General features: G+C 40.9%; 1 protein-coding gene across 3 annotated transcripts in view; it reads right to left on the bottom strand.

Annotated features, from left to right (window-relative positions):
* The window catches only part of PRKCE (protein kinase C epsilon), a 287,837-nt gene extending 262,514 nt beyond the window's left edge, over nt 1–25,323 (bottom strand). For 2 of the 3 annotated variants that reach the window (XM_039386959.1, XM_027723395.2), the window contains exon 1: nt 24,234–25,323. In XM_039386959.1, coding sequence (XP_039242893.1) covers nt 24,234–24,581 — 348 coding nt within the window. In that variant the 5' untranslated portion in view covers nt 24,582–25,323. The remainder of the gene's footprint in view (nt 1–24,233) is intronic. The other variant, XM_027723394.2, reaches the window with a different exon arrangement.
* Nucleotides 25,324–27,634: the final 2,311 nt, after the last annotated feature.

Genomic DNA, 27,634 nt, shown 5'->3' with positions numbered 1-27,634 from the left:
ACTTAAAACTCATTCATCTCCATCAAAAGCAAATTTGGAAAGCTAAATGGCAAAAAGGTTAATTTTCAAGAAATCACACATCCCCGTAAACAGGTCCTCTCACAAGGACAACCAAGTAAGCAAAGAGGGAGGGCAGGCTGTATAGTTCCCCAACAACTAGCATGAAGTTGGAGCATAATACTAAAATGTCCATTACCATAAGAAGTTCCAGACAGCTCTGTAGGCTGTATGTCCTGAAATGACCTCTCCCTTTCCTATGTTCCCCCACCACTTCGCTCCCCACAGCCACAGAGGGACCAAGGGATAGGTTCACTATCATGCCCCACCGCCAGATAATTGCACTGTGTCTTCCTAAAGACCATGAGAGACAGGAGTTGCTTCCTCACTGCATTAGTTCCCAATCCTGATTTGCAGCAAGCGTATTTCTGACTGCAGCCCCACCATGTTTCCTTTCACTGGTTTCCTATGGGACGGATTTAGCAGCACCTACCACGGCAAGACTTCCTCTCAGAGTTCCTCTAAACCCTTATAAAGGAAGAAATCATGGTGCAGTCAGAGGAAGAGTCTGTTTGGCAGCACTCTGGTTGCACCTTCAAAGCCTAAACCAGCTTTGTTTTGAGTCACTGTAACTATTAACCCATTTTCATATGGGGTTAATACAATCCCTTATTTTCCACCAACCAGCAACTAAATCCCATGGAAAGATACTAAACAAAATATAATGTTACCTGCCTCCAAGTAAAGCACCATGTCACAGTACAGCTCCATGTTCAGTAAGAAATTTACATTTTTTGTGCCAAGACAATATCAAGAGGTGAATTCACCATGACACAAAAATAACACAAGTAGCACTCATCTTATTTCTCTTCTATCTATATTCAGCCTTTCCATGCTAAAAAATACAACACAAGATGAAAGTAAAGGGCACAACTAATTCCAATACAGCTATGCTTTATTCCTCCTAAACCTCCAGCTATGGATGAGTAGCACTGAGAAGCATTTCAAATTCCCCTGCTACCTCTGCACACCTGATTTGCTAACCCTACAGCATAAAGTTGGCGTAATTTTTAGAGGGTTTGTTATTACTGTTATCCCACAATAAAATTATTTAAATTAGAGGAAAAAAGGAGATAGGATGGGGAAAGATATATATAAACAAATCTCACTGCACTAAAGAGTAAAATACTATTTGACAGACCATATGGCTGGCACAGTATTCTTCTTGGAAGAAAATCCTCAAAATACCTCAGAAGCCTTAGACAGGTTGAATGCCCACCAGCCTTCCCCATGCCTCCTTCCCTTTCTTCTCACACAAGAGAAAAAACCCACAGGAAAAATAAAATCCTCAGCTAGGCATAAAAACAAATATTTAGTTGGACATCCAAATAAAGCAAATAAAACATAGAAAAAGTGCAATATTTGTAGCTTGCATGCCTATCAATCAGCACAACTCTCCTACAGCCAAACACCCGGGAGATCACGCACTCCTGCTGCACGTAAATCTCCAGGCACCTGGCCAATGCCTTCTCCTCCAGCCTGCCAAGTAATTCCCCCAAGCCCCTGGGCTTGGCCAGAAGATAGTGCCCCTTCTGAGAAATGGAACACCTTTCCCTTCTATAAATTTCTAAAAGCTCCAGCTTTCTTCCAGTGGCTCCACTCGCTTTGGTAGTCAAGTGGTAGCAATTCTTCCCAGCCACCAGACCATATCAGCCAACATCTCTGTTCGTGTCTATTTGCAACAGTGGTGCCTCAACTGCGATGGCATCTAAACCAACTTTAGTGTCTGTCTGCCTTCTACAGACTAGCCACATGAAGATTCTCATTTCAAAGCTGTAGCTTCAGAGTAGTTCCACCAGGTTTTAAGACACATGCAAATGCAATTGCTGAGCTAAGGAGAATCAACAACAGTCAGCATCTTACAGAGCCAGGCCGTATATGGCTGTTCTTAATATGGTACTTCATACTTTGCTACTAGAGACACATAAATATTTTATTTTTGGATTATAAGGGCTGCAAACAAGGTATGCCAACTAATGTCAAACAGAATAGCTTTACAAATTCCAGGAAAGTTACGTGCAACGTTTAGACAACACATACCCAACAACAGGCTTATTTGTACTTACAGTAATAAGAGACGAGACATATACTCAAAATAAATGACCCCATTGGAAAATTCGAGGCACATTACTATAATTAAGCTAGAACATTTTCTGCAAAGTCATATTACGTAGACTTTTTAAAGTAAAGTTTATATCTGTTCATAAATTTTGGTATTGCGACACCATAAACTTTATTTTTCCAACATTTAAAAATACTATTCAGTATGTTCCTCAACCGATTAATTTTTAATTACTTTTAAAAACAATCTGAATGAAACTAACTGTCAGAAGTTTATTAACTACAATGACACAATATTGAACTCATATGAGCAACACTTTAGTACCTAAAAATGAGTACTGTCTGACGCTATGCCTACACATCCCCCACACAGGGCATAGCACTGTCTCTCCAGCTACATGATTGTCCAAGACCTTACTTTTATTCATACTTTTATACTTCACCCCTAGTCTATGAATGAAGGTAAAACTGGCCTATGATCAAAGGTCTCTAGTGATGGATCTGCACTGCTACTGCATGCAAGTGTCAGCATCTACTATGACACCTATGTCACGCTCCCTTCTCCTAATATACCTGAAAGTCCTGCAGGATTTTCAGTTTCACTACATTAAGGCTTATCAGTTACATTTATTTGGATCCACTTCATTCATTTGTTTTTGAAAAATAGTTTTCCTTAGAGGAAAATTTTCTTATATATTTATCACATCCTATAGATAAAAATAATACGGGTTTTACATAATTAGCACCTACAATATATTTATAGGGAAATTGACTTATAAAACTATTATTTATTCATTTTCTTGCTCAAGCAATGGAATGTTGCTCTGTGATCTGTCATTGGCAAGCTTTTAAAATTAAACATTAGAAATACATTGCCTCAGGTTAAATAAAATAATCCAGCAAACAAAACAAAAGCAAAAGCAAAACTAGAGCAATCTCAGCAACATATCTTGTCTTCATCCTTATCTAGCTCTAGCCAACACCCACTTCGACAAAGCACCAGAAGAAAAAAGTAGGCCTTGCCGTATGTCCTGGAGGTTAGCAAATCTGGGCTGTTAAACAGCAGGAACTGACAAATTCTTGAAGTGTAGAGTCCTAAAAAAGAGGCCTGCCAGATACTTCCCTCTCCTACTCCAAAGAAGTTTCAATTCAATGCCTTCCACAGTCTGTATCTCTGGCAAAAAGGCTGTATTTTTGCATGCATTTAACAGCAGTAATATTCAGTATCCGCACAAAATTGTTACTGCTAATTGACTCCACCACAGGCTGAGCATGGCATCATATCTGCTAGAATCATGAAAACATTTTTGACTAGTTCTCAAACCTGCCAGATACTAAGTGTTCTTTCACTGCCTTTAAACTGAAGGCAGATAGAGAGAGCATGCACAAAAGAAAATGGAGAAAAAGTGAAAGCAAACGTATACAAAAAGTGCCTGCAGAGCCAAATTTTTTTCACTGTGGAGTTTCAAATATTCACCACTCAAATTCAAACCAGATTTTCAAAAAACCTAAGCCCCAGTAGTTTCTATTGTCATATTTGTGATTCAATAGTTAAGCAGATTTTAACAATCTGATCAGTTATTTAGTCAACAGCTAATGAACTCTACTAAAAAAAAACCCTTAAAATTATATTTATTTGCATATAAAAGATTTCAGAAAAAATTCATGCTAGATATTTTGCAAGTCCTTGCTATTTATTTTAGAAAATGTGATAAAATCTCTCAGAGTTGGGCCTTTTTTTCCACAATATGTCACTTTCCACACAGCTGTGAGAGGATGAATAGCGGTGGTGAAGTTCATGGTAAGGATGAGATTTTGAGTAGAGGAATTCCTGTTCACTGAAGGTCATGCGTCAGAAATACCCTTTTCAGTATATCAGGCTTTAAAAGGACAACACCTCACTTCCTGGTCTGAGCTGAATCTGCTGTGAATTTTCAAAATAACTTTGATGTGTTTTTAGCAGTTCAATTTGTAATGGCTAAATCTGCAGTTAAAACCCCCAAAGCTCAACAACAATAAAAACAAGGCTATCATCCTATAGCTGGCTGCACTTAGTCTCTCTGCTTGTGGTTTACTTGCAGAAAACTTCAATAATGGAGGGATTGCTTTATTTTAAGGAGCGGGGCAAAAGTAATATTTTCCCAATACAATCTGTTCCTATTTATCTTCACACAAACTCTGTATGGAGGGAATATAAAGTACTTTTTAGTTTTAATATTTGGTTTATTTGCAAACGATTTCATTTTGTGTTTGAGCACAGAGAGCAGAAAACAAAACAATCTCAGAGAGAAAAGGGAGTTACAACTATATTTTCTCCACCCCTTGCCAAAAACACTACAAAGAATGGAAAAACAATGTCTCACTTTAAAACCCAGAACTGCTTAATCAAAGCAGTCGATGATCACACATCACAGCTGAGAAAGAATAGTTTTCTATCCATACTGTACTTATAACTGCTACCTCTGGCAGCCTCAGACAGAAAACAGGAACCACCGTGCTCCTGTCAGAGCTTTGCAGAGTGAGGAAATCTTCCAGCAACCCCCACAAAACACACTGAATCAAGGTGCAAGAAACCTCCTAGTGGGCAAATACTGAATGACCAGAGCAGCAAGGACAGGGCAGTGGCCTAACCCCTGCTCAGCCTCTATCTGGCCCATATTTGGACGCATCATCACCTGAGGATGAGGTATGGATTGGGACTGGAGGTATCAGAAGAGCCTACACAATTTTGTAGTTAACATACTAAGGCCTTGGTGTCAAACAGTCAGTCCTCTATACAAGCAAATTTTATAAATCATCAGTGTGGAATAATTTTGGTATAACTAAATAACTTTCCAGTACATCTTGTGAGTATAGTCTTTTAGCCTAGGTTACAGGATCACACTCACACAAATTGGTTTGTTAAAACCCCAGTGGTTTGTACATGGCCTGTGATGATAAGCTTATCATAAGCATTTTGACAACAATATCAAGGCTCATTTATCAGGGACATGCATTTCCCTAGGGTAATACTTAGGTATTTCAGATGTTATGTATTTTTTTTTGATGTTGCAATTATAATCCCGGTTTTCCTCTTCCTCCTCTCCCTACTTGGGCAACATCATCTAGCAGGACCAACAGCCTGGACAGCTTTTATTCACACCCTCCATTAGAAAACAAGGCGGTCAGGAAAGAAGGAGGGGGGGAGCTTTACCCATTTAAGAGGAGAAGCACTCAGTTCCCAGTCAGATCTCCAGATTTTAAAAAAATCTCCAAACAGTCCACCCTTGTGCTACATGTTACCTTGCAGGAGATTTTCTCCCATGTGAAACCTTCCTATAAGGCCTCCAGCTGATTTGTCTCACAGAGAGGGGCTTCAGAGCCACAAGAGTGACCCAATCCAAACTAATTGACTTATCACTATTTACTGATTAATCATCTTCCTGAGCTAAAAGAGAAGTAAGAGTTGCAGAGTGTACCTCTTCATCTATCCTTTATTCCACAGATGCCATGGAAAAGGAGGATATTTTCTTTAAAACATGGTGGGGTGAAAACAATAGGAACATTTAGCCCTAATGTTCAAAACCATTCAAAACTTTTAAAGCTCTAAAGCTGATAGTCTGCAAGCCAAAAATAACACACAGTTACTTACTCACTTTATTGGTACACAAACAAAAAAGATCTTTCCCAACTTTTGATGCCTACAGGCCTGGTTGCAGGAAAGCTAATTCTATCGTCTGTTTTAAAATTGATCGCTTATAGTCAACTCATTTTGACGTGATCTGTACAGAGAAGAGAAAGATTTTGTCTGGTCTTTTCTCAGAGTAGGCAGTCTCAAGCACATTTATTTTTACACTGAGAACCAAGAGATTCAAAGGACAGCCTGCAAATGTTTCAGAGGAAGTTACCCTTATCAGTACTTTTCAGGGAAGTCCTGTACACTACATACTTGGGATCAAGAAGATTTAACAGGCAGTCCATAACCTAAAGGAGGTTAGAAATGCAACTACCAGCACAGCTCCCCTTTCAGCATTGCTTTTCAGTGTCAAGATCATCCTTTAGGTAAGGTGAGAAAAACTGGCTCCAAAATACTGACTTATCCCACATAGTGATGTTATGATTATGAAATATTGTCCTCTAAAAACTATAGTATATTAAAGAATATGCTGTATTTCCCAGGCTTGTCCCTTGCATAATTTCCCAGATGATTTGCATCATTGCACAATGGGAAACACGGCTCCCCAGACTTGACAGGTGACTGCCTCCCCCCACAAAGAAGTAACTTCCTTTCTTGCTCACTAAAGTTGGTATAGACTCCCTGTGGCCTCCCAGAAGGTGTCACCACGCACCAGGTGAAAAAATCTGCCCTAGAAAACAATCCCCTGGCCCAAAGAATCATAGCTCAGGATCTGTACTTCAGATATTTCCTGGGTACTGTCAGTCCAGGGGCAGGGGGGCAATCTTTCTCTAGAGCACAAGAAAGGCTCTGAAGCCTTGTGATCAATTAAGCATGGTCAGCTTGACTTTCCTCAGGAGGAATGAGGAAACAGAGGTAGAAGAACCTGTTTGATGAAACTTTGAGCATTGAAGCCTGAGGCAGGAGCTTTGGTAGAATTAAGCACTGTTTCTTTTTCCTCCCCTTTGCCTCTGTTTATAATCCATATACTGGCAGGGTCAATGAACACACAAGTTCTATTCAAGTCACAGAAAACAGAGCAACATACGGCTCCTGGGAAAGGTATAACATAATCAAAATCCCTTTGATTCAAGGTGGTCCAAGCTTTCTATACAAGATTAGCACAGATTAAGTATTTCAGAAAAAAAACCAAAGGAACCATCCCTCATATCTGTCATGCCATTAAAAACCTCAGTATCATTTCAGCCGAGAGTTTGATTTCTACATGCTGCAATAACCAGATGCAAAAATTTTAGGCACTTGCTAATCATAACAGCAACAAATCATGAGAGGACTGAATCAGTCTGATTATGGTATGTACATTTCTCAGTCCATGCTTAGAGCATATAGATTTTCTTGTGTAACTTCTAAAAAATACTGTAAAGAAACAGTTTTCCCCTTAAGCATGACTAGCAGTACAGTCTCATTATACCCACCCTTAGTTCAAACAATGCCAACAATGACTGCAGTCATTGGTTGCAAATTAACCTTATAGGGACAGTAAAGTATGTACTAGTGGGAGAGAAGTCGTCTAATTCAAACATCCAAAGCTCTGAATCTCCATGCATGACATGGTATACTGAGATACCAACACAACATGAATGGCTGCAATGGAAGTCAACAATGTAAAGGGCTTTGCAATTCATCTGAAAGTGAAGGACTACAAAAGTACATACGTCCCTATCCAAAGCTCTTGATTGAATATTAAATACATCCATCGAATTGATAACTACTTAGGAATTTACTGATGTAAAGTAATATGCAAATTTGGCGTTATTTTACTCTACATAGAGAAACCATGTAAAAATGCTCCTAAGCATGATAGCAAAACTGAAAAAGGATCTTCCTTTTGCTGGTAAGCATCTGGTATTTTGCTTCACCCTCTTAATGTCTCATTTTCATATCAGAGTTCTAATTAGTACAGCAGACAAACAATGAAAATGTAGAAGTGATACAGTCCCTGCAGATCAGCTTCTATCTTGACTCAAGTGCTGTACATGTCTGTGTACATACAAAGCACTGATGAGATGAACTGCAAGCAATATTGGCAGTCAAAAAAAGCTGACAGCAGTAACCTAATTTTACTTCAGAGAGTAGATCTAATCTTAGGATCTGATCCTGACAGGAACCAAGAACCATAAACTTCAAGCAAGCTCAGCATTTCACTGGAGACGCTCAGCACCTCACAGGTTCAAATCCATACTTTTTAAAAGTCACTTCCTATTTGTCCTTTGTTTACCCTGGCTTATCCTGAACAGTGAGGCTTTCCGACATAGAGATAACTTTGGAAATGATTACTCTCATATTCTTTGATGATTTCAAAAGTCAGGAAAGAATCTCTCCCCTTTATGAGGGCCACCCAGCTGAAGCAAAGAACATTATTTTTTTCAGGCATGTTAATAAGAGCCAGTAATAACTCAACTGTCCTTGAAATACCTGACAGAACTTGCTTTTGTTCTTTCTCAGTAACATATTTTGCTTCTGTTTCTGCTGTCACACAGTTATCTTTCAGAAAACCCTAAAAGGGGAGGCTGCCCAACATCTTCCAATCAACATAACCTCTTTCTGTGGTTTATCCATCATACCTGTCCCACATTTGGATGGAGCCACTGGGAAACACAGTGTAACAAAGTAGGTCTTCAAATAAGCTTTCTAGTGATTAAATATGTTAACTGTAACTAAAGCTGCTACCAGTCTCACTTTCTCCAGGGGAAAAAAGAGATCAAGAGAACACACAGGTGGTGGAGAACGGCATCTCCTTTCCTGATTCATAACAGGAAAGAAAATCCAGAATGAGTTGGATATATACCCAAATAAAAGAAGATAAATTGTTTCAACCCTTTGCACCCTCATGTATTCCAGTTATTCAGAGCCAAAACCTTTTATTTAATTTTATTTTTTTTAAATCAGGCTAGGAGATTTGATAAATGCAGTCTGTCACCATGACTTTTAAATTCTGCCAGGAACACAAGTGAGGTACTTCTCAACTGAGGAGATGCCAAGAGCAACCAATGAGACAGTGATTACAAGTACCACTGGGAGAATAAGGTACAAGAGAGAAGTGGAACTGGAAAAGCAGTATCCCTTAGAATAGTAGGGTTTAAGGAAAGTAGCGTTGAGTCCATGGGTTTAAAAATGCAAGTCTTGGGATGTGAGATCAGAGCTTTGGGGTAGATGGCATTTTGAGGCACAAAGGAGGTATATACTCAAGTTCTTTGATTACAGCTCTTACCAGGAACCTAGTTTGTAAGCAAGGGTACTTTCAGGACAGCTGGGTACCCCTCCCATATGCTCTCTCTTCTGCTGCTGAAATATGTAAGACTTGAGATGAATATCTAACATGCTGCATGCATATTTTTAAGAAGTGAGGACACAAATGTTAACTTCATGCTGAAGTGATGATGACTGATTTCACATTGTACTGTGGACCTGCCAACAATATTAATAAACAAAACTGTATTTATCTAGAATTCATCCAATTCCAGTGTATATTCAAACATTCTGTCTTAAAAAAGTTCATCCTTAATCAATGTTACTTATCCAGAAAACTCAAGACATCAGGAGAATTTGAAGATAATTGGTTGTATCTGGACACCATGTCTTTTCATATTTCCTAAGCAAGAAAATTGTAGCTCCTCTGCAGTCAAAGGTGTCACAGTATTATAAGCCTCCAGTAGGAAATAAAGCTATTAACATACTCTCTTAAGCTGCTATTCTAATTGAATTTCATAAGCCACATACATTTGAAGAATGAAGCAAATCCATAAGAATATTCTAAGGGCACTGGTTTTCTGCTGTAGACCACTGACCAGTGTACTGTAAAGTCATTATTAAATTTTGGATAGCCATACAGAAATGCATAAGTTGCGAGTTTAAAGTATGCTCTCATAAACAGATGAAAACTCTAAGTAACTGGAGCCTTAAGTTCACCACCTTTGCACTCCAGTTTCTTTGGCTTCAAGTAATACCACATTCCCATCACTGGCTACTTTTAGTATGATCGGCCTTAGCAATCCACATTTTAATACTCTTTCTGTAGCACCTGCACAATACCTTTCGGATGAAAGAGCTGTAAGTAAAAAGCTTTATTACACTTACAAGTCCTGCTGGTAAATTTACAGTGATCAGGGAGCTCAATACTAAACACAATATCAAGCAACCAAACAGAATGTCACTTCTTCGCTGTGCAAGGATGGCAATGGGTATGTTGCATCCTTACCCCACTTCACTTGAGCTCCAAACACAATAAATAATGAATAATTTTGCAAAGTAACTCTGTTAGCTAAACTAACACCTCCTTTTAATTTCCCCAGAATCTCTCTTCCTCAAATTCATAAAGCCCCAGTTTCTATAATCTGCACCAAATTTATCCACCTAGGATCAATCCTGAAGCACGCCATGTTAACCCCAAGCCATGTATGCATATCCGGTGTAGTGAATCTGTGGCTTTTTCAAAACCAGGGACAACCCTGTGTAAACCACAGGCCAGTATTTTGCCAGGCAGGCAACACCAATATAATCTCACTGCATATGTTTTATAAACACACTCAGGCGTTGGGCTACAAGGCTTTGCTGCACTGCACAGCTGTTCCACAGCATACACCAGCTGTACTTACTCCCTCTTCACACCACTCTAGCTGTAGGACCCTAAGTCTTTCCACAAAGATGAGGTCCTAAAAATGTTACATTAAATGTTCTGTTTCTTCAAATGATTAACCCAAATGGAAGTCCCCTTTCCTCTGAATTTAATGCATGAACAATCAAACAACAAATGCTTTGACTTTACATTTTGTTTGCTGTTATCTTCTACCCTATTAACTCCAGTTATGGGATTATAAATGATATATAAAATTATAAGTTAGGATGGCAATTTTCAAAGGTGCTCGAAACAATTCGTTCCACATTTCAAAGGGATTTGCACATCCAACTCTCCTGCCCCTTCGACAGCCTGTATATATTCATACTAAGGTAGGCTCAATCCCTAATTTTTTCACTGAAACAATAAAGCTGGTGCTGCCCTCAACTAGTCATCCAGAGAAGCAGCTCAGCTTCCAACTACTGACTATGCTCTGACAGTCTGGAAGCCTGCTTTTATAGATCCATACCTCTACAGAGAAAACTCCAGTGTCAAGAAGGCAGCAAAATGGAGGCCTTTTCTGTTTGTTTACAACTGAAGGATAGCATCCCCACAATAAAGTGGGTGCAGAATTAAAACAGAAAAAAACCCAACCAAACCAAACCATAAATCAAATAGCCTGCAAAGGCTAACCTATGAGGAGGAAAAAAGAAATGTGATGGTGAGAATTCTTGTTTTACAAAAGTAAGAAGAGTGATTGACAGATAAGGAAGAAGCTGTAACACAGAAAGAAAGATATATAAAGGGTATGAGGCAGACACCTTATTTCAGTAATCTAGATCTCAGCCCAACTCCTCTTGGTAAAAACAAAGATACTGATACTTCCACTGCAAAGCTGAGAGAATAAGACAATAATTCTTGTGCCATACTTTTGGGTAACATGGAAAAATACTGTTTCTCCATCCATTACACTTCCTCTTAGGAATGCTGTGAAGATGACTATATTCAAGATTCTCTGGACTCAGATATTTTGCTAACGAGTTTTATTACTACCTGAGACAGATAAGATCTGTGTATCACTACATGTACATCTAAAGCAGACAAAGGCCTCTTCTAGGACCACTGATATAAAAGGCTGGATTATTCATTTTATAAGCTTTTATACCTTATTATGAGGTATTCACTCATTATTATGAGTGAATGCCCATCCCATCATTTCCATTACTGATACACTCATTTGTTTGAAGGAATTATGTGAAGGGAAATCAAGGCAATAATTACAGAAGAAAGAGGAGATAACATGCTATATCACAAAGATGCAGAACAACTAAGTATGTAAAAACTTGTCTGACCAGTTCACAGCATGCAAGATTATAATGAAGTTATTACACATTATCTCACAGCTCACTAAACTTCAGACCATAATGTAACCAGGATCAGGAACACTTTGTGCACTGTGAAAATTAATTCACCAACCTTACCTGTTACCATAAACACTAAGGAAAAACAAGCAATGCTGATGATGGCTATTTTTTTGTTGTAACCTGTTATGACATTCTGAAATTTCTATTTAAATAAGGTCTGTTGCAAAAATGATCTTCCTTATTTGTATGAGCTGGTCTATTACAAAGTGGCTTCACTTTGTTGACCATCCATCATATTTACATGTTCTGTGGTTTGACACACAAGCTTCAGCCTCTTTCTCTGCTGACTCATGTGAATAAAAACACTCTCCCTTAACTACTCAGTTAGAAAACTACTGCTTCCCCAAGGGCCGTCAAATACATTTTTTCAAAGTTGCAATAAGACGTAATTTATTTATTTTGCATACTTCTGTCCTGAAAAGTATAGATTTTTTTATTTTGTTATGCATTTTCCATGGCTTTTGCAGGGCACTTCTATCTTGGTACACATGTTATCCCAGTCCAAAAGTTAGATAACTTTTCTTATGTTACAGCATAAGCTCCTCCAGGAATAAAGCATGAACTTTCTGTTTCTACACAGCCTAACACATTGTGAGTGTTATCAAAGAGAAACTAATAACTCTACATTCAAAACTGTCACCCTGCCAGAGCATATGCATCCATGCTCTTACAAGGTTTCAGCACTTCACTCCTGTCTTACTGGGATATCACTAGCATCAAGTACATTTTCATAGGTGCATAAAATGTCTCCAAGACATCACACTATTTGCATCATAAACTTGATTAACCGTGCATAAATCTTATATACGGGGGTTCTGCAGACCAGCGTGTTGCTGCTGGGAAGCAGATTTTACTTGTGAGTCTACAAATAGGGTGCAGGGCTGATTCACAGTTGCTGGAAGAGCTGCAAACTTTTTGGCAGTTCTACAAAACATTTGGTCTGTAATTTATCTTGCTGATCACTGCCACAATTATGTCCAGGTCCCAAAGAGAAGAAGCCCATAAAGTCCCGAAGGACACTGCTGGAGGGAGAAAAGGCTTCACCAGAGCTACCCCAAGTCCTAACTCTGCCTGCCTTCCATTTCAGTCAGATGCCTTTTTTTGACCTCAGTCTTCCAGGAAAAGCATGAAAGAGAAAATGACATTCTCACACTTAATATCTGATTTTAAATCTGATTTTAAAAAGGGTAAACTTTAGAATACACGAAGGATTTTGAAAGCTTTATGGTATTAATAACACTGTTACAGCAAAACAGTGCTTGGCTGGAGAGTGCACACATTTTAAACCAAATATAACAGTTGTAACATGTCAGAGACTGTCAGTTCGATGTCAAGAGTACATTCAAATAAGGCTAGAGATCAGTTTCATTTTATTTTTTCAAATATCCAATGATCTACTACAGTTTTATTAACAAAGTACTGGGGGGTGGGGGGAAAGTCGAAATGTTAAGGCTTGGTTTGTTTTTTTGTTGGTTTTTTTTTAGTTTAAAAACACTCTGAACAATATCACTTCCAAAACAACACATACATACTAAACTGAAGAGAAGGTTTGTTGGTCAGAACCAAACTTCTGACCAACATGTTCACAAGCAGTTCACAATACACTCACAAACTCATTTGTACACAGTTTAGAAGCTGCATTTACTACAGATATGACACTGAAATAACCACTGATGAAAAAACAGTTGGATAACACTTTCAAAAGGCTACTGAATCATGTGCCTAAATTCTTCATGTAACTTTCACATGAAAAATTTACAGTAGGTCTCAATTCTGAGAAATACAAGTTCAGTATTAAACATGGAGGGAATTCAATTGATGGTGATGTAACTAGCTAATAGCATCAATGAATCTCTATGTATGCAACTAAATGATACACACATTCTCAATAGTTTCAGCAACAGAGAACACCACTCAAAGAACTTCCCAATAAAATCGATATAGGAACATCAGCTTTGAATCTGTGTGCAAGACAACTTATGCTCTGTCTACCCTCCAGTCATTAGTGGACAGCACTCACTACAGAAATACAATTTTTGTTTGTTTGTTTAAGGCATATTGATTTTTGCTTATTCACACGTCTACTTACCAACAAACCAACACAGAAAAGTTTCTGAGTTTTTTGCACTGCTCTGGGCTATGATGAACAGAGGTCCACTGCACATGATTTATTTTTTATACCATACTACTGTAGTAAAGTGAACATCTTTGGAAAACAGGACTCCACACTTCCACTAAATGATATATCCAAGAAGGTAACATGCTATCCCCTACCCAAGGCATCTTGCAACTAAGGGGTAAAGCAGGCGCGAAGAATGAGCGTGAACTGGCAAGAAAAGAGCGGCTAAAGAGATCACAGGAACTTGTCTAGGTCGTGGTGTCTGGGTTGCTAATGCACCACAGAAATATTAAAAATAAGTTCAGATGAACTTTTATTTTAAAACTTTTTACATGACGTTATAAAAATGCATATGAATAGCTACCTCCTAAATATGACCAGTAAACTAATATTCTTTTTAAAGTTCCATATATATATATAGGTATATATGTGTATATGTATACATATATATATACTATTGTGTAAAGGTCATCAGAAAGATCTACAAGGTTTGGCTCTTTCACCGAAAAGTGCTGTCGCTTGCTCCTGATTCAATGGATAACACTTCTACAAAATCAGTATGAGGTGTTAACAAAATCCTTTTTTTCCTTTTTCTTCCTCTCAGACCCTTGACATGGCTCTGAGAACTTGCCGGCACAAGGAGTAAAGGTGGGGGATAAAACTTAACAAAGATTATCTCAGCCCAGTGACATTAGTACATACTATTATCCTTAGATATTCTGTCTGAATTTGATTATTGTACTGATAGTGCTCTAGCCCACCTACTGAGAAAGAAAAAAGCTCGAATGTAATACTACAATTAACACCAGCTTTCATGGAATTATACAGAAAAATCTTGTAGTTCCCTAAAAGTCGGCGATCCCAAACATTCTTAAATCTATATGGGATACTCAGAAACAATTAAAAATTTGGGAACCATGGACTAGATCATAAGGGCTGTCCCTCTAAACCTGTCAACCCCTTGAAGAGAAACACCACTATATGCAAAGCAACAGGATCTTCAAGTATCTCAAGCAAATTTTCCACTATTGCCTCTTCCCTTGAGATTTTGAGTTACGAACAGCAAGCAAAGCTGAGTTGATAAGTTGCTGTTAAACTACTGCTATAGCCTTTCACATTGGTAAGCATTTTCCTAATATTTCTTTTGGCTTCCCCAATCTGCCTTTTTGTCTTGTGCTTGGACTGCAATTTGTTGAATACAGAAACCATAATTTCTCTTTATATAAAACAAAAATACCAAACAATACTAGATATTTTCCGTGATTAGGAGATCCTGAAAATCCCAACAATCAGGACCAACCAAAATTGTGTAACAGTTGTTTCCAATGCTTGGGAGAGTCCAGTTTTCAGGGATAGATCATGTTCCTTCAACACCCCACTGAGTCTGCTAACACCATTTTGCCTGAAGTTCAAAGCTACCATATTACATTTATTCCTTCAAACACTTCTGTAGTATAACTGACTGGAAACTCAGTGGATCACTCCTAACTGAAAATAAGCGCTCTGACAGCCACCAGTATAATCAGCTCCCTGCTGCTTGCTGAGAAGCACAGCAGGGACATGCTCTGGGTGACAGCGGCTGGGCAAATGCCATAGAGCCTCACACACTGGAGATGCTTCTGAGTCCTACTGACATGAGGAGCTTACTGGTCCACCAGAGTCACAAAAAAAGGGAAGGAGTCAGACTGATGGCAAGTAATAACAAGAAAAAATGAAGGAAAAGTTACAACAGACAGCTGGGACTTGAGTACAAGGTGATAGCAGTAGATCAAGGAGAAAAGTGGGCCATGAGGTCAAACGTTCAAGAGGTGCCAAGGCACTGTGGGGTTACAAGGAAGGAAAAAGCAATGAAACTCAGAGGAAAAGAAGAGAAAAAAAAAGATTCCTCAATAAATCTGACTAGAACCACTTAAGAAAGAAAACAAAGTGGACACAGCATGAGTGACTTTTAGCCTTCCCTTTGCCAACACATTCTCAGACATCATTTTCAAAGACAATGGATCAATCTCACCTTGAAATACAGGGAAGCTGACAGATGACTCAAAGACTTTTGCAATGAATAAATTCAGTCCCAGCAAGAAAACTGTACTTGCAATAGATCTCTACAGAGATCTATAGCAGGACAATTCATTCACGTAGCCTGCTAGCACTGCCAACATCAGAATCTTATGCAATATTGTAAAGGTCACCCTATCATTTCTTTACTATCTTGAAGCCAGAACAGATAAAGAAAGATGGAGAATGGCAGCATAAAGACAGAACAGATGACAAAGTGGAAACTGAAAGAAAACGGAAGAAGAAAACACTACTGTCTTGCTGGATTTTAATCTGTGAAACAAAGAAAAGCAATTCCAGCCATTTCCTCATCACCTATGCAAAGTATGCATCAGTCCTTCATGTTTCCACCACCATTGCATCTGCTGCATTGCTGCCATATCACTCGCTAAATACAAATATTAACATTGTCAAAGCCATTTGTCTTTTAATAACATTACAAAGGTCAATGTACCTAAGAATGAGGAGTTCTAAAGTGCATAGGAAATTCTGGTCCCAAACGATAAGAGGCTTGTAACATACTTATACTCTCAAACACTGAAAGATACTAAGTTGGAAACACTAAGTATTAAGTTTCCCTACTCTTCATTCAAGATACAGAGATACAACGGTGGCTTGCTGTTCAAACAATGCAGACGTGAAATTTATTTGGTAGCATCTAGCCATTATTCATGCTTTTTTGTTTCTGCCCGTGATGAAACTGCCCAGCAGGACACCAGAAACAAGTAAAATGATTCTATTGTCTGGAACAATTAAATCAGCTCAAGTAAGCCGATATAAGGCAGAAATGGCTGCCTGCAAGCCTCCGATGGAATCAAGCTTTGCCTTTTTTGATTCTAAAAGCAATGGTCTTTCTTTATTTCTATTCTTCAGCAATTCAAGCCCTACAGAGTTCAGTGGGGAAAAACTCTTAGAACTGTGTAGCATTTCTCAAACACTGCTTCCAATAAAATAAACATTAAAACTCCTGTTATATTTAATGGGAACATGCCAATATCTCTAGGTTTTTTAGCTGTGCTATTCAGAAATATGTGAAATCTTGGCTTCTGCAACTTCTGTTAAATCACAGCAACAATAATGTAAGATTTTTTAACTCTTGGAGGAATGTGAGAGGACACTCAGAAATCAACTTTACTAGCAATTCAAGCTAGTGACTGTGAATAATGATCAGAGTAGATAATAATTCTGCAGATGTTTTTACATCATATTCATTTGCATTTTCTTCACTAAAACACAGTGCAAAGTACATATTGCCACAAAACTTATCCAATCTGTAGAATTGCTTATTAGCTTTAGAGTTGTAGTTTCATATTAATATTGCTGAATATACTTTTTAAATAGCCTAGTGACTGCCGGCCAAACAGGAGAGTATTCACAAACACAAGGTTAAAACTTTTTGTCAGCCTTCTGTAATGACTGCTTTGCCTCTAAAAAAATCCCTGCAACTGTTACAATTTCACTCAAAAGGGCACACAAAACAACCCCATTCTTCAGGTTTTGCTCTGGTTAGATTGGCCAAAAGGCTTGTTCGATCCCCCACAACCCAAACTGGCAGTTTTCAAAGCTGTCTTTGGACTTCTGACCTTATTCCATATCCAGACAGTTCCAGCCCTACCTTTCCATGTGGATGGAGGGAAAGTCTCTTCTCAGTCCTCTCTGACCACAAATTTCTTATTACTTGCATATCTGTTGTTTCCAAAACCTCTCTTACCATGAACTGTAGATGTCTTTATCTTACAGTCTAACCATTGGGATGGGAGAAAGAAGATTAAGATAGTACTGGGTAAAGCAGAACTGAATTCAACCATCCAATTTCAAGCCAAAATGCTCCTGCCTCTAATGTTTTACAAATTGTATTCACGGCCTCACTTCAAAACCTGAACCCCCTCCAGAAGTTCATTTAAATGAAAGTTTAGTTAGGGAGTGGAAACTAATCACATTTAGTTGCCAAGTCCTACAATTCCAACTTAAATCAAGCCCTCATTTTGGCAATATTTAAAGATTTTTGAACTGGGAGGACAGATATGTAGTTTGATGCTAGAGAAAAGCAGAAACCAGACTTGCATATGCAAGATTGGCAGAAGAGTAATAAATCAATAAGAGCAAAATACAAGTAAAGGATGTTGTTAAATGTTTTTTACTCTCAGTGTTCCTTTGGAACACAGGCCCCTATTGAGGAAAGAATTTAAACACAGGCCTGTATGAAATCCAGTGAATCCAGTGAGATCAGTGGTTTACTCACAACTGTGAAGTTCTGCACAGTGTCTGTGGAATCACCTGAGCTGGAATAATGATGTGCACTGTCTAAAAACTGGCACAAGAAAGACATGCACGAATCATTTTCGCCCCTCTTGGACATTCTTAAAGTCTAGATTTGAATCAGTACCTTTGAAATAGACTCTGTTACTGGTAACTTTGTTCTAACAAATACTTCCACTATGTGGAACTTTGTATCAGTATTGCTATTAGCAGCAATAGGATAAGAGTCTGATCAGTGGTGGGATCAAATCCTGACCTAAAGCTATGGGAATTCCGGGCTAAGTGAAATGCATGCTCCACTACACACTTTTCTTGCCCTAAGCAATTTTATCACATCTGAAGTGAGATTCAAAAGCTATACACTGAGCAAAGCAGACAAAAAAACCCCCCAAAAGCGGGTCAGTGAGCAACATACGGCCTTCAACTAGTCAATTTGCCTATGCCAGCTCATCCCTGTCTCCTACATGGGTAGCTTTCTGCTGTTGCCAAAAGGGCAGCTGGAGTACGCGGTGCAGCAGCAACTAGTCGTTATCCTCCTCCAGGTTTCTCTCCATGCCTCATCTCCTCCTTTCCCCACTTTGTCCTTTTTCTCTCCCTGCAGTAACAACCGCAGAGGCAGCATTTTCCCCCTCTATTGCTTCTCAGCAGGCTGGGAAGCACTGCAGGTAAGCAGGAGTGGTTAGGAGAGAACATTTCTAGCAGGCAGTAGGAGTAGATTTATGCAGCTGTAGAAACAGATTGATACAAGACAGTGGGAGAGCTGCGTGTGACTGTACTACATCCCCAGCAGAGAGGGAAAAGAGGAGGCACAGGAGGCAGACAGAATGGGGGAGAAGGCAAGGAAGACCCCTGTCTGTACCAAGTTCTCTCCAAAATCTCCCAGCTCCTCTTGTCCATCACTCACCCTCACAATTACAGAGATCCTGTGAAACCCTGCTGAGCCCCTGTAGATGTCTCACCCTTGTCCCCCAAAACTGACAGACCTTGCTTCGTGACAGCCTTGTCATGCAGAAATGCATCAAACAGTACAGTAATTTCCCTTTCATTTCAACAAATATGCTTCCAATAACAAAGCTTTTCAGCAGCCCATGAACTGCAGTTTAGATGAGATGTGAAGTTTTTGCAAGCAAAATCCTAGGCCTTTCAACACCACCAGAACAGATAAATTCAGACAGTAGATGAAAATAAAAATGAAAATACACTACAGTCACACTCTGCCAGCCCAATGCCAGCACTCAGCAGTGTACGGCACAAGCAGAGGTTAACACACAGGATGACCTCCACTAAAATGATGACAATTCCATTCTCTGTCTGCCAGCTACAACAGATCACCTGCTGACTGAAAGGAATTCCCATTCCAACAACAGAAATGGCAGTAAAAAAAAGGAAAAAAAGCACCTAAGTAGTCTTGCCAGTTAATTCAGATTAGAGGGACCAGAAGGAGACGGTACTACTTCTCACATTCATGGACAGCTCACAGGACCAAGGACTCAGAAGAGCTTCAATCCCCCCCTGCTACTGTCTTTCAGGTAACATTCAGAGCTCCAATAACCTAGGTGTTTAACTGTATGGACTGCAATTTAAGGACCTAGTCTTTCCAATATGAAAATGTATTCAACAGTATACTATAAACATGACATAAAAATACATAACTCAACAGTTCAAAAGTATGTAAAAGAGTGTACTTCTTCCCCATGCCATTTCCCATAATTCTTCATCAACTTGATATTGAGATATTGCATTAATTCATAATAAACTTCCTTTATGCAATGGTGGCACAGCTGCATGATTAACTTCACATTGACTGGATTCAAGACAGAAGAAAATTAAACCTGTTTCATTAACCTAAATATAGCTGTAAAATATTTTCAGTGGAAATAGAAGCTCTTCTTGCTAAGTGTTGTGATGTCCTGACTGATTTAGTGAGTCCTGCTACTCAGCCAGAAAAAGGATTTCTTAGGACGACTCAATAGGTTTTCTCGTGTACAGCCAGGCTAATGGCTAAGACCCTTAGATGGAGTCTTTGGCACAGGTCCAATCACACTGACTTCATCTATCGTCAACTGTGCAAAGCAGACTCAGAACCCACACTGCCAATCATTGACACATATAAACATTGATCATGCTAATTCACCAGAGTGCAACCACAAGGCTAAATATCAATGGAATTTTCCTTCTTGATCTCAGTTCTACTGATTAAAATGTAGCTCCATTGCCAATTCAAGTGAATCATTTACATATGCCACATGTAAGAAAGCTAGATAAAGACATACTTTATTATCACCTGAATTACCTAACTTAAAAAAATACAGCCAGAGCTGTCAAGTTGCTAGTTTGTTTTTCAGTCAGAACTTGCAGGTTGTTTATTGTTCTGTATTTTCTCTTTTTCAAAGCATAAATTCACCAGCATCCTCTTGAATACTCGGTGCCATTCTGTATGACATTTTCTGCGCTTACAGAAAAGCCTGTAATGTCATAAATCCAAAGTTCTCTTTAAAACTGCAGCGTAGCCATGACTAAAAAAATCTGCAAAACTGACACTTCTCCTGTGCTATGTCCGTATTGATGCACCACTGGAAAAGCAGCCATCTTTTTATTGTCACTATAACTGTTTTAGAAACCCAAACAAGTATTTCATATTCATCTTACAAAACCCCTGCAAAACTATACATTTTGTTGAAAAGCTTCCATCCAGTAAAATCTGAATCCCCGTTTCAGGCCACAATTTTGACTAATTTTCTTTGTGTGTATATATATACATATATATTCCAGTGAGTATACCTATCATAAGGTTAAAAACCATTTTTGCAACTGCTGAACACTCTGTAGACAAAAGAAACCATGATTGTGCCTATCTATCTGGCTTGTGCTAATACAATAGATGCTATCATGATTTCAAGCTTTGTACTTGTTTATCATTAGTGTTTCCACTGTAACCATGGCATCCGTATATAGCACAGGCCTAACAATAAGAAAAATATCCAGTATTTTCCTAAAAAACTCATCTCAGAAAAAATACAAGGATTTGCACAATGGCAAAAGTCAATCAAAGCAGGTGAGTTGGATTAAGAGAAAACCAGTTTCTTTTCAGGGGAAAAAAAACCCAAAACATTAATTTTTTGTGAATCTTTTTTCATTTTGGACTTCTTAAAAGAAGCTAGAAATATAACCTTGACCCTAGAGCAGATATTATAAAATACTGAAATTTCCTTAAAAAAATTCATGTGGTATTATATGAGACCTAAAGCATTAAAGCTATTAATATATTGACAAGAGCTGTTCTTAGCATATGAGCATTTTCTCAACCCTATTTTAACAGTGACAGTCCAATCCTGCAAAAACTGTTGCATCATTCTGAAGGTAAGGAGGGGCAGCAGTGTAATTATATCAAACAAACTCAGCAAGTACGTGGTAGCCAGTTCAAACTTTCAGGACTGCTTAAAGAGAACCCTCAGAATGGTATAAAAGACTTGATGATCTTCAAGTGTGTTTGTTAGGTTGCATTTATTTGATATTTCAGGCAGCAAGGAGGAATGGGTTCCCGTGATTGCTGCTTTTGATTTGCTTGTTACGAAGTTCAGAAAGAATACTACTAAAATATCTGCCTTAAATGCCAAGAGTGAAACGAAGGAAGTAGTCCTCTTATTAAACAGAAAAAACTGATTGTATCGTACCAGCAGATCTTAGTCTAACATTGGATTAGGCCACGTGCATTTTCCTTGTACTGTGAAACCCATTCACTTTGCAGACAACTCCTTTCTCAGGTTTTAATATAGACTCCAGACACTGATGAAGATACCAATAAATCTATTTACCTCAGTATGGACTCTATAGAGATATCATGGCCACAGGCCTTATTTTAACTCAATGAAATCAGACCAAAAAACAATGCAATTTTGTAAGAGTCAGTTCTCTGAAGGTCCTTATCTATTAACAATTCAATAAACGCACTCAGTATTACAATGACGGTGACACACACAGTAAACAGGAAGATTTTGGAAAGGATAAAACACAGTCCTATAAATACTTACCATCCCACCTATTCTAACTGTGATACAGGGAGGATGGTATATGCTGTCTGTTGTACGTACCACATAAACCCAATCCTAACTAGGAGGATTTACAGCACAAAACAAGGTAAGTGATGCTTCAGAACCTGCATTATATTGAGCTGACTAGTTATGATCCACTGCCATGTCCTCAATTCTGTCACATCAACAGACAACAAGCGTAGTCCCTCCCTTGTCTCCTCCCACCCACTGAATGCTGGACAGCAATGAATCCTGGTGCAATAAAACACAGCATTTATCCAATTCAGCTATGTAGTTCCTCACAGGTAATGTTTACAATGGGCCTCAACCTGTTAAATTCCACTCTTTATCTAGACAACGTGTTCAGACGTTTGAATTCACCTTAGATAGCAGACCCAGGATGCACCCCAGCACACCGGTCAGACCAAAATTCAAACTTGGCATCTGGAACCTGCAAGGTCCTTCCAGATTTGGAGACAAACTCACAACAAGTGCCATGCACAAAAAGAAATACAAAATTATTCTTCTGTCACTAGAAATCTGTGATGACGTCCTCATCCCACTGGTCTCAAAGATGAAACCTCACTTCATTTCAGGTGAGCTCAAACTTGATTATCATTCAATCCAGGTAAAAGACATCTGCAATACTGCTGCATTTGTCTTTTCCTGATATGGCTCTTTTTCCTCTGTCTGTCACCCGCTTTTACCATCTGAGCTTACTACTGCCCAGCTTTTACAGCATCAGAATAATCTAGATCCTAATTATCAAAATGCAACAAAAGGCAGGAAAACTGAAAAATATTTTAAAGTTGTAAACACAAAAGTTTTAACAGCGAAGTTAATCACCTCCCAATCAGCAAAAATAGAGTCTAACTCTTTTCATGCCTTTCCATCATCCTGCCATCTCTTTATACCACTGCATTCAGTAAAGAAGCCCCAAAGAATACATGAAACTCAGAGCTACTAACTCTCAGTATTTTTACTTTGGTCCTGGGTTCTTTGTCTGTTTGATGAAAAAATACTGCCCTGACTAGTATCACTGACCATTAAATATAAATACATAAAAAGATGAGCATATATAATTTCAGAAGGCTGGTCAAAGCAGGGCACACTCAGTGACAGCTACTATTGTTTTATTATACACTTCTTTTAAAGGATATACCATTTAACTGTTCAACTGCAGAAATGCAAAATGTGCATATTCACGTTTCCTGTTTCTTTATTGTTTGGTTGTGTTTTCCCTGTTAAATCACACTACCTGAGTATGTCAGACCAAGGATTTTCCAGCTTTTTTGTACTCTCACTGAGGCACACTAGCCTCTGGATCTTTAAAATGCTGTAGAAGCTGTTAAGACACATTGTGTATACAGAGAACAGAATTCATCTAGTTGGGCCTAAATTCCACCAGGACCCTTTTATCAGTCTTGGGCATTTGAAGAAGCATTGCGTTAGATCTGTGCATAAAGGTGTCGATCATCTGGGGGAAGGAAGGAGGAGCATCAGTGTTGATGCAGTGAGCTCTCAAGTGACACGAAGACCCTGAAGTGTCTCATATCAGAGGTCAGGTCTGGATTTTTAAGGCTCATCATTGCCAGGCTAACCAACAGCGTTTATCTTGAAATGATGAAACTCGTCCAAGTGCTGGATCTGGGTTTTGTGGTTATGTTCTATATGGATGCATTTGGTTGGGGTTTTTCGGACACAATAAGACAACTAGATTTGTATTTATATAACATAATTTCAGAAACTGAAGTGGTAATTGCAAATCTCTTACTTAGATTCAGCATATTTCTTTTCCTGCCTCGCCTGTAGACCACATGCATTAGTTATACAGTAACCATGACTATCTCAGTATAACAAAGCATGGAAATAATGAAAAGCCTTCAGAGGCATTACATGCCCTTGGCAACCTAGCTCTGCAAGACAGATGTTGCATCCTTACCCGTGCCACTGAAAATCGTATGTACATGTATGTATCCACAGCGCAAGCACTTACCCAGTCCTCGAAGTGACGGCTCCCGTTCTGCAGCAAGTCCTCAAACTGTATAGTGCAGTTAGCTACAAAATCGTCGTACCCGATGGGGGCATCATGGAAAACAGCCATCTCTATCTTCCTGCCATTACAAACGTCGGTGACAAATTCATCGTTCCAAGCAGGACTGTTGGTCTTTTGCTTGGTCGAGGTCTGCCCGATCCTGGAGTCGTCCACATTGAGGGCGATGTAAGGGTCCAGCAAAAAGGTCTGTGGCCTGGGACCCACTGCATGCCTCAGAGACCACGCTGTGGGTTTCAGATTCACCGCCTCGCAGATCTTGATTTTCAGCAAGCCATTGAAAACCACCATGGCTGGATGGCTGCACTTTTCCCGGGATCAAACACTCACTCAACGCACTCGCACCGAGAGGGAGGGAGAGAGGTCTCGCCAATAAATAAGAGGGCAGGTCTGGGAGTGGGGGAGCAGGGTACGGTGCGGGTCTCTTCGCCTGGCTGCTGCTGTTACCTTTGATTATTTAGCCTTTGCTCTTGCGACACCCAGTGAATACATTTATTTTCTTGCCCGTGTTTCTAACGGAAAACAAGGGAGGGGGGCCGCCGGGGAGGGGGAGGCGGCCGCGGCTGCAGGCACCCCCGAATGCAATCAAAACCCAAGCATAATGAATCCGTGGGGTAAGCAAGAGCCTTCTCCCTTCACCCAGACCATAATCCTGGATCAGTTCTTGCAGAGGAAGCAGAGCCGCGATCCCGGGCTCCCGCACACGCCAGTCCTGCCCGTGCGCCGCACAACAATACACACACACGCATACACACGCACAGACACACAGACACACTCACACAGATCAGAAACACCGGCCGACCCACCAGCCCTGCCTACTGCACAGCCTCCGCTCAGCAAACATCCACCCAGGGACCTTCCATCCGCGCCGCCGCCCGCAGCCGCCCGTCCTGCGTCGCCGCCGCCTTCTGCTCCGCCGCCGCCAAGGCCGAGGACCCAGCGGAGCGACCCCCGCGCATGGGGGGCGCCGGCAGCGGAGCGGAGCGGCCCGCGCGGGTCTCGGCGGGCTCCGGCTGGGCGGCCGCCGCCCTGGCGATGGGCAGAGCCGCCACCGCCTCCCTCCCGCCTCCCGCCGGCCGCCCCCCGCCCGCCGCCTCCCCTCGGCCGCCGACGGCCGCCTCCCTCCGCGCAGCCCCCGCCCGCTGCCGGTGCCGCTCCGCCGCTCGCTCCAGCGCAGGAAATGCGCAAAAGACGTCAGTGTGTGTGTGTGTATGTGGGGCGAGTGTGCGGCGGCGGCAGCCCCGGCCGTGCGGGTGTGTGTGAGTGTAGAAAGTTTTGCCTGTTGGGGGAGCAGCGCGGCCGCCGCCACCCGGGAACGGCGGCGGAGGTCGCGCTCCCCGCGCCGGGCTCGCCGCTCCTCCGCACCCGCCGGGCGGCTTTCCGCTGGGGCCACTGCCTGCCCTGGCCCCGCTCCTCCTCCTCACAGGGTAAAGTGGTGAATTGAACCAAGCGTGGAGAAAACACTCTCGGAACGCCTTTATTAACGTGCTTGACCACCGAGGTCCTGGCCGGACCGGGCGCTTCTGGCGGAAGCCCCTCGCCCTTCTCTCCGTAATCCCCGGGACCCCTCTGCCCGCGCCTGACGGGCAACGACGCCCCCGGCCCTGCCCCGCCACCCGACAGCGCCGAGACCCTGCCCGCGTCTCCCCCACCCCCGCCCGCTGCGGCGGCGGCGGCGGCGGCGGCAGAGACACCGCTACGTCAGCGGGGGCCGGGCCGGGCCGGAGGAAGAGTTTCCCCGCGGTGTGCGAGCGCCGGGAAGTGCCGTCCGCCGCCAGGGGAAGCGGCCTCCCGGGGCCTGGCCCCGCCCGGCCCGGCCCGTGGCCGCCCTTCCCCCGGCCGGGAGGCGCTGCCTGGGTTGGGACAGAAACTCCCTGTTGCCCGCCCATGCCCCCGCGGCGGTGGGTCACTGCCAGCCCCTTTGTTCGCTGCGGATCACCTGGCCCGTGCCTGCCGCACCTCAAACCCCGGCGCCTCCGAACTGCTCCGAGCTGGCGCTGAGCGGGACACCGCGGGCGGGCGGTGGCCACTGCCCTGCAAGAGCACTGAAAGTGGGGGGGGGGGGGAAACCCTTCTGAAAGAGTGAAAGGTTGCACGTACTGTGTTCTTGAACGTTATCTGAAATATGAAATACTTCAGCAATTGTCATCACCGTGGTACCGAATATCGTATGAAATAACCGGGAAGCTATATGTAGCCTGATTTTCTCCTCATCAGAGCAAACGTACTCGGGATCGAGATGGTTTCCCATGGTGAAAATTATTACTGCCTTAGTTATTTTTAGCTACTGATTTTGCCCTTTTTTTTTAGTTGAGAAAGTCACCAGAAAATGGATGGACATTGCCCTTTGATGGGATTTGAATTTGCTGTAATACCATAAGAGAAAGGGTCAGTCCTGGCACTCAGGAGGGCAGTTGGGGTTCTTTGAAGATTCAGGCAATGTAGAAAGAAGCTCAATTGCCTGGATCCAGTTGAATAAGTATATAAAAAATGAGCACCCAGTCCTTGATCTGGACCTGATATTCCTGACTGGAGAGGAAAGAACAGATAATTATGGATTTCTGCAGGTAATGGCTCAGGAGGCAGGTGTTATATTTGGAGCTAATGAAACAACTCCAGTATCTGTGCTTCCAGAGCAGTTTCCAGATAGGAGATACAGTACTAATGAAACCTAAGGGTCACGAGAGCATTCGCATTAATGGAAGACAGACTTTCTGGTGCCTGTTGCCACTTAGTCTACTAGTCAAAATAGAAGTACAGTAAAATCTCCATGTTCATTATCATCCTGACAATCTCCAAGCAGAATCGTTTGATACAAAGCTGTGGTATGGAGCCAATTATGGGAAATGTCTTCCTTCGCAATTCAGCCTTTCCTAGGCTCACAGCCACCGTGACACATCTATCATATCATTTCTGAAAAGGACCATAGTCACAGGCCCCACCAGAAATACAAGAAGCACCTGCTCCTTTCCTCCTACCCCCATTAACAACCTAATGCATATAAGAGTATGTATTAAGCTGTCTTACATTTAGTGTGTCAGAAAGAACACTATATATCAGTCTTTCATCTGGATGTGTTTGTGTTGTTTCTCAATAACAGCAATGTAAACAATATGCTCCATTTCTTTAGATATTTATTGGAAAACATAAAATCCAAGCTGATATACTGCTTAATTTTATCTGTTTATTTTTAAAGAGGTCTGCAAGTGCATGTATTTCGTATGCCTAAGGTAGGTAAACAGAGTCTCCATGGTGAGTTTAATGATCTAGCATCTCTGTGAGATCACACGTGCATATTATGAAAGTCTGAATACAGACAATATTAACACAGCATACAAAATAAT

This window comes from Pipra filicauda, unplaced genomic scaffold, assembly GCF_003945595.2.
Source record: "Pipra filicauda isolate LSUMZ 115617 unplaced genomic scaffold, ASM394559v2 scaffold51_size4534324_pilon, whole genome shotgun sequence".
NCBI lineage: Eukaryota > Metazoa > Chordata > Aves > Passeriformes > Pipridae > Pipra > Pipra filicauda.
Note: the sequence above shows the minus strand (reverse complement) of the source record. Positions and strands in the feature narration are given on the sequence as shown.